At 31.7% G+C, this 8,497-nt stretch overlaps 1 protein-coding gene across 2 annotated transcripts in view; it reads right to left on the reverse strand.

Annotated features, from left to right (window-relative positions):
* The window catches only part of LOC108740212 (N-alpha-acetyltransferase 15, NatA auxiliary subunit), a 39,367-nt gene that overhangs the window by 1,311 nt on the left and 29,559 nt on the right, over positions 1 to 8,497 (reverse strand). The window contains exons 8-11 of one of the 2 annotated variants that reach the window (XM_018474441.1): positions 1,710 to 1,903; positions 1,423 to 1,531; positions 1,016 to 1,359; positions 450 to 572 (exon numbers count right to left, since the gene is read on the reverse strand). In XM_018474441.1, coding sequence (XP_018329943.1) covers positions 498 to 572; positions 1,016 to 1,359; positions 1,423 to 1,531; positions 1,710 to 1,903 — 722 coding nt within the window. In that variant the 3' untranslated portion in view covers positions 450 to 497. The remainder of the gene's footprint in view (positions 1 to 449; positions 573 to 1,015; positions 1,360 to 1,422; positions 1,532 to 1,709; positions 1,904 to 8,497) is intronic. The other variant, XM_018474440.1, reaches the window with a different exon arrangement.

An 8,497-nucleotide genomic window follows, 5' to 3' on the forward strand; every position in this document is an offset into this window, starting at 1 on the left:
CCCTACTTATATTGTACTTTGCTAAAACCCCATTATATAAATACACGAGAATTTTTATCTTGATATAGTCTGGTCATCATTTTCAATTTAAATTGCACTTCATAACGCTTGGGGTTGCTTTTAATTCTATTTTCATTGTATTTGTGACTTCAGTGCACAATAATCCTTACAAAGAGTGACATACATTGAAACCCATTATTTAAGAATATAAACTGTTTAAATAATATAATTACAGTTTCCAGAAAAAAAATGAAGGCCAGCTCAAGGGGATGAGATTCTCAGATTAAATTGTGTATTTTGATATAGGTTTCGGCAGAATATACCGTTTTGGGCTCCATTTTTTTCATTATTACATTAAAAAAAAAAACTCTTTGAATAAGATGTAACCGGTACTTATAAAGGGTTGAAGGTATAAATAATTCCAAATAGAAAAATATTAAACTTTATACCTAGTTCAAGAATCGAAGAGTGTTCACTCAGCAATTTGAACTGTCCCTTTAAGAGAACAGCTGTAAAAATTGATGTCTTCTGGGTTTTGGGTTTGATTTTCTCAAGTAATTGTATTTGAAGTACTAGATTTAAGGTATTTAAAAAAGTTAAAAAACACACACTACAGTTCTATTTAAGAAAAGTCAACATAATTCACCTTTTCGACTTTTTTGCATTAAATAAACAATAGGAAGGTACCTACTGTCTGCTAATTTGTTAATAAAGATTTTTATTAACCAATTTAATCTTTATAAATCTACCACCGAAATTAAAGAATTGAAATTTAAAGGATTTGAATATTTTATCAAATAATTTTTCTTTAGTTTAAAAGGAGTATTACCAAAAAACATTCAATATTATGAAAATTGTTAAGGCGTTCGTTTTATGGTGCTTGTTCCAAATTTTTACCTCTTTTTTTGTAATTTCCATTTTCAGTTTCAGAGAAACCTTTAGCAAACATTCAGTTTTGTTCTGTATAGTTTAAAATAATATTTGTCGTTGATAATTAAATAATATTAGTACTTACCTGAATATTTACATCCTTAAATTTATTGTCTAAACTGGTAACAAGTTTAAGTGCACATTCTTGATTATTAGGGTTGAGCTGATAAAGCACTTTACAGCACTCGAGGGTGGCCTCTATACTGTCGCCCTGCTTTGATAAGTATTCCGAATTCAATTCGGTCGAATTCTTCTTTCGTAACAGTGTCTCTGTCTCCTTCTCCAACACTTCTTTAACTGTTTCATCTAAACTGTCTCTTACCCGTTTCAGGAAATCCGAAAATTGGATTAGACATGAATGAAGCTTGGGATTATTCTCGCTTACACTGTATCCCCTTTTTAACGACTGCAACATAAGCAGTACCTTTTCTAAAATAAAAAGAAAAAATAACAGACGTGCCTTTTGAGTTTATTGGATAGTCTATATCTTACCTTTCCTATAGTATATCTCGAACGCCATAAGATGAGTTTCTATCCTATTTTTGGCTAAGCTTTGCAGAGGCTGAAGGAACTTTATGGCTTGTTCTAATGGATCACTGACCTGTAATTAGTAAAATATTTTGTAACATTTGATTACCACCGTTACCTGTTAGCAAAATCTAATGATTAAGAACTAAAAATTACAGATTCCTTTTCATGAAATTAACATGAAGAAAAACAGAGCTTAAAGGTTTATATTTAGCTAAGCACTCGGCTATATGTATATCGGAATTACTTACTTTTGCTAATTTTTCTGGGATCAATTCATCTAATTGTGGTGTGTCTGCTTCAACGTCACCCTGTTGCTTAGATTTGTGGTACTGATCTTTTTTGACTTGAGCTTGAGCCGCCTGTGCTATTTCTTGTTCCGCTTTTCTTCGCGCTTTCCTCTGTTTGTTTCGGAGCTTTTTTAACTCTGAAGGTGCTAAATTCTCTGTAATAATAAAAATACAACGTGTAATTATACAACACGCTATTGAAATGTAACTTCTTCAAACATACCGGGATAGGGGTTAAGGAATTGGTTTAATGGTATTATTTGTACACTATGAATTTAAATTTTACACACTATACATGCCGGCGTTGCCTGTAACGAACGTTGCATTGAAGCGATCCCCACTACGAACTCGACTACGTGGCCGAGTAGAGGGGGAACATTCGTTGCATGATTTCGTTACATAGCAACTCGCATGAAACGAAGTTACCCTACCGTGCGTAAAGTTTCACTTGAAAAACTTTGTTACAACTGTTATTATTAAATTAAAAATTAAAATGGAAGACTTTTCGTTATTGCTATGAGAAAAAATACGCATTAATAGTAACATTAAACTATATTTTTATATAAACACCTTAAATATTTTTTTTAAAAATTTAGACTAATTTCGCTCAAACAAGACCAAGGAAAATTTCGAAAAAACAAACCAATTCGGTTACAAATAAAAAACGCCTATTTATTGGTTTATTAATTTACTAGGACATAAAAAAATGTTTTTTAGAGAGGACACGGTTATTGTTCCTGTTAATGTTACGAGACTTTTAATGCTGTCTTTTACTATTAGCAGTGCTTGTACATTTAGACCATACCATAAATGAACATATTGTACAATACAGTGCGGCATTGAGCGAACAAAGCAAGTTCAAAAATGTGACAGAACAAAAGACTTTTTTCCTTTTATTAAAACGGTCATTTGTTATGCCACCGCGCGTATGTTTCTACACACTCGCGATTTAATGAATCAGTTGCATTCATAATATTTTTGCAAAAAAGAAAAAACCGCAAACTTTCTCCGAGTTTCTTTAGAATTCCTAGACGAATTAAGCGGAGTCGTGACAAGAAAGACAGTAAATATGTGTTCTACATCAATTGTACATATTTATACATGTATGGACACAAAGTAATAAAGGCATAACATACAGGTCGTTACAAATAATATTCCGCAACACGCGCGCCAATGTTCATAAATTACATTCCCTCCAAAATATGTTTATTATACCATCATCATAGCTGTATGACGTATTGTATAGTACAGTAACTAATTCTTGTATGTTCTGGCAAGTAGAACATGTTCGGTTTTATAGGAAATTACGAAAAACGCCTTGCAATATATTTAATTAAAACACATCATGTTATTAATTTTAGTTTTTCTTTGTTCGCGCTCGCGATTTTTCCTTTAAATGTTAGAAATCGGTATGCTGTTACCCAAGACACTTGTTAATGTACAATTCTGAAGGTGTATAATGTTTTCTTTTTTTTTAAATTTAAATTACATACCTTCTTTCATAACGATATCAATACCATATCACCTAATCATTGTTTCTTTTAAATTACGTTAACCGTTGTGGCCCCGGATTTTCTTAAATGTACATCTAATTTTCAAATTTGGATACGCAAAACTTCGTTCTTTACCGTGGTTCAAAACAATTTTAATTTGTATGACATTAAAGCGCCAGGATTTTGAATAATCGAAGGAAATGTTCAATAATTTTATGATCTTGTACTTTAAATCTCAAACATTAAAAATTTAATGGTTATTTAATTTAAATAATTAATTTATTTTAATGTAACATGTAACCAATTAATTGTAATATACACCCGAATATAAACATATAAACCCGCATACTTCTTCGCAACTGTTTACTTCCACCTCGAATACGTAAATTAATTAAAAATTGTGATAAAAAACATAATATTAGTTAGTTTTACTTTTTAGTTAGACATTTTAATAGTTAGGTAGTTCCAAAATACTGTATTAGGATACGATTTAATTGCAAGACAAAAACGATTCAATTAAAACTATGAATTGATTCATTTAGTGAAAATTTGCGATCTCGCATAGTATGACTAATTTTTTAAACCATCCATAGTCCGTTAATTTTTTTAAAACTTCTCAAAAAAGACAACAAATTTAACGGTGTTGTTTTCACTGTTGTAATCGCTGCATTGGTTCAAATATAATTATTCAACTTCATTAAATGGCACCTGATCTCTTATTAGGTGTATAATAAATTAAAAATTTCTTGTTGGAAATTATTATACAACTGTAATTTAGAAAAATGCGGAAGTCCAAGCTGTGTGGGAACGCGCTTTTTAAAATGGTATTATAAAATCAATGTTTCATTTGTAATGTAGAAAAACAAATTTTAATTTTACGCTTTGTACTGTGCACACGCCTTTACAATTTTGATGTGATGTAGGTACGTTTTTGTAGGCTACCTATAGGTGAATATAACGTCAATTTGTTATGCATAATGTTCTCATGAAATGTTTACCTTACATAAAACTTTATTAAAACTAATTAAAGAGCGCGTTAAGAGGGTAAAAAGCCCGATAAGTAAGTTAAATTTTGGGATTATGTCAAACACTAAATCGGAGACTTCAACGGTAGTTCAAGAAAGAAACCTTAGAAGGTTAAACTAAACTTATCCCACAAGTATTTAAACACAAAATATATCTTATAAAAGTAATCTATGAAAGTAACCCTTTTTGTTTAAATAAAATTTTGTGAAAGTAAATAGGATTCTTATTATATATCAAGGAAAAGTAAATTGTAAAACCTAAGATCCGCAATTCCGCGCAAAGTCCGGTTATTTTTATAAATGCGGAAGTTCGCGCAGTATCATACGTTACTTCTTTTATTTTCTATTGTTATAGTTGCGATTTATTTTAAGTATCTATATTTGTCCATTAATAAACCGCAAGATAATTTTAGCGATCGGACTAAATTTTTCTAATACCAACAAGACACAAGACAATTATTATTGCATTGAACGCTAAGAAAGGTTGGCGTACCGCAAACTGCGAGCACGTCAGCGGCCACACCTTTTCGGTTTTCTTGGCGTTTAGAGAAAGGCATAGAGCACAGGACAGGCACCAACGAACGAACAAAGTTCGAAAGAACGTATACTTACATAGAAGTGGAACGTGCTCGGCAAGCAATTTAAAGGGTACAACAATTGTTTAAATAACAAAAGTGGACGGTTTTGTAATTTGGGTCAGCCTGTGACCGGTCTCTCATAATAAATACACGTAGATACCGAAATAATATCGTTAGAAACTGTGCATGTTAAACAGGAGGCCTTCGTTTTCCCCGATTCGATTCAATTCGTATATCAGTGGATCTTGGTTATTCGGGGCTCGATGAATAAGTTTTATTGCGGGCCTTTCTCAAATCAAAAAAAAATAAAAGCTAAACTATAAAATTCCTAGATATCGCGTAATTTTCAATTTTTACACAACGGATGCATGGGGACTTTTGTGAAGTCCTGCAAAGTGGGGTGCCTGATGGGATTGCATCTCTTGCATGATCTTAAAAGATCCGCTACTGTTTGAATTATTGCAAAAAGAGAAATTTTGCTAGTCCTAATTTGAAAATTGGTTAAAAATGATACGCAATTGTGAATTATTTCCTTAGATTTAACATGTTTTCGCCAAAAAATGTCACCTTGCCGCGCTTCTACATGAAATAAATTTAAATTCGCTTGAACTACAACAAAAAGCCAAATTTTGCGCGTCAAAATTTGAAAATTAGTTAAAAATGACACGAAATTGTGAATCATTTCCTTCAATTTCGGAAATACACATGTCACTTTCCGACACCTTGCGGCGCTTTTAAATGAAACAAACTTAATTTGGCTTGAACCACTATAAAGAGTAAAAAATTTTGCGCGTCCAAATTTGAAAATTGGTTAAAAAGGAATGGAAATTATTATGAACTATTTCCTTCTATTCTGTAAAAACATATTTTCATCAAAAGACATGCACCTAACACCTTACGACATCCTGCCTAGCTTTTATATCATACGAACTAATTAAAAATTGGTTTGAACTCATTGGTAGATTGTGGACATTCGCAGCCGCAAGCATAATATTTTGGGGTTTTTTATTCAACAAAAAAGAAAAAATCAATCTATAAAATTCCTAAACAATTTATGTGCGTAAACATTTACCTTTTTCTTTGCAATTAATAAATCAGTCGGTAGTTTTCACATAAATCTATATTTGAGAGTAGCAGCACACATTTAAAATTGCTTGTACTAAGTTGACACAGAACAATTTTCCGGCAAGAAGTAAACACATTTCCGGTAGTACTTCTGATCTGTTTCAGACTATAACTAATGATTTTTAACCGCTTATAGTTGTAGTAAAAGACCTAACGTTAAATATATGTACATATTTAATGGCACGAATAAAACGCTACTTCTATAGCTGTCAATTCCTTAAAATTGTTCGACAGTCTTCAATTGACATAACACGCTTTAGTTATTTACCGAACAAGTTTGTCTGATACGATTAACACAGCAGCCTGATTCAAATGCAGAACTTTCGAATTGTTAAAGCTCATTTTGCGTAGTTAATGAAGAAGTTCAAGTATTATTTCGTAACGAAATTTAAAATGAAAATATGAATCACACATTTAATGCCGTACCTTTTAACATTACAAAACATCCTGAGGAATCTCCTCTTTATTTTTTCTATTGTACTACATCCTACAGGTTTTGCTTTGTCAAAGTGTTTTGCCGTAGTAAAAAGAACGACGTGGGATTTTGCTATATACAATAAGTTTGCGACTCTGGTGAAAACTTTGTATCTAGTTGTAATTTGTTTGAATAATTATATTCTTACAAAAGCTTATTAAGCATTTATTCAAAATAAATTGACTCATCATCGTCATCATCATAGATCATATCAGAGTATTTGTATGGTTATGATTGGATAAATGAACACTGACTATAATTTTCACCAAAATGACGGAAAAAGGATAAACAAGGATAAAAACAGTTCATATAATTAATTATCAGATTTTTTTAAATAGGGTGTTGATAACCGTTAATAAGTATTTTTAAGGTTGTAATTATTTATGGACAATAAGATTAATTGATACTGTCCTTGTTCAGTAACAAACAGAGCTAACGTAAGACAATTTCAGCTTTGGAGATTATAAATGTTTAAAAATGAATCTATTATATTCTGCGATACATTTTTAAACGTACTGTATATTAAACAGTCAATCCTAATGTCATAGCCAGACATACAGGCGGGTATTTCATATATTTAACTCCAGAATTCAACGGTCTTATCTGTAATAAACAACAACAACACAACTTTCTATCGCCGGAAGAAAATGGAATAAGTAGAGTGCAAAGCGATTAAAAAGCCAATTTAACTGAACCGAGGTACGCATGCTAATGGCACTGCACATGTAAATACGAGACTACTAATGTCCCATAATATGTAGGTTGGCTACCATTAAACACTGGACCGCTCTTAAAAGTTGGAAATAAAATAATGGTGAATGAGATAACATCGAACCTCGAGCAATAAGCTCGGACACATGACAGAAAGTACCACTAAAAGACGAAATATGCATGCCCATGTTTTAAATGAATATATGATGGACAATACAGAAATCAGATGCTTCGTTTCAAGCAAAAGAAGAAACTCAAGGAGCACAGTTCTTACGACAACCTTAACCTAACCTAACCTAACCTTAAATTGTTGTTTTTAGAACATGTTTAATTATTCTTTCTTTTCCTTTGATTGAAAATGTCACTATTTTGTGATAATACAGTAGCGGAAAACACTTTGAAAAAGGAAACATTTTATGATGAATTTTGATTCAATCGATACTTTTCGGACAAACCTTTTATCAAGTTTGTTTCAGAATTTTGGGTTATATTTTTTATGTAGAATTTCTTGCACATATTTAAAAAAGATTTACACTTCACGCTAAATCATGAAATGCATTCATAATTTTCTATAATAAATTTAAAACTCTCTTCTTTAAATCGACGTAAATGGTAACCCATCCGAATGATTACATTCTCAACACAAACCGTCCACAATAACGAACCTTGGTCTAGACTAGAATTTCAGTTTCCAAATCCGAAAGTGTAAACGGGAGAGCGAAATCACTTCGAGTCATGAATGCGGTATTTTTCCGATAAAAATAACAATGTTTCTATTCCACGACTAACGAAAATTGTAATAACACATTGATAGATCTGTCCTCGATTGTTTATGGCGAGGTAACAGAAGACGATGATTAAATGAATTAAGTGATCTAACATTTTAACTTCCATCAACATTTTCCGAAGAAGTTTCTCTTTTTAATCATCATCAGCTAATTTCAGGATTTATTATCATCAGCTAAATCAACTTCACAAAATTACGTTACATATTTACCTCTCCTAGAACCATATACTGGAATGTAGAACTTACTAATTATTATAGTTTATCAGACAAAGGCTAGAACAAATACGTCAAGTTTTGTAAGGTGAAAGCAATTTTTTTATTTATAATCCGAAACAGATAAACACTTTTGACTGATAAAATTGTCTGCAGGTACTTTCAAATAAAGTATATACTTATCGACTAAATTTCGCGTTAATTTCAGGTTACTTAATATTCTAATTCGCGTGAAATATTAACAGTGGGGTAAATTATGATTTGTCACAGTCGCGTCGGCAAAGATGTTGGTGAAGTGTTACTAATCGACACGGATTTCCACTGTATCGGTTTCACTGGACG

The sequence above is a fragment of the Agrilus planipennis genome, unplaced genomic scaffold (genome assembly GCF_000699045.2).
Source record: "Agrilus planipennis isolate EAB-ADULT unplaced genomic scaffold, Apla_2.0 scaffold158, whole genome shotgun sequence".
Taxonomy (NCBI): Eukaryota; Metazoa; Arthropoda; class Insecta; order Coleoptera; family Buprestidae; genus Agrilus; species Agrilus planipennis.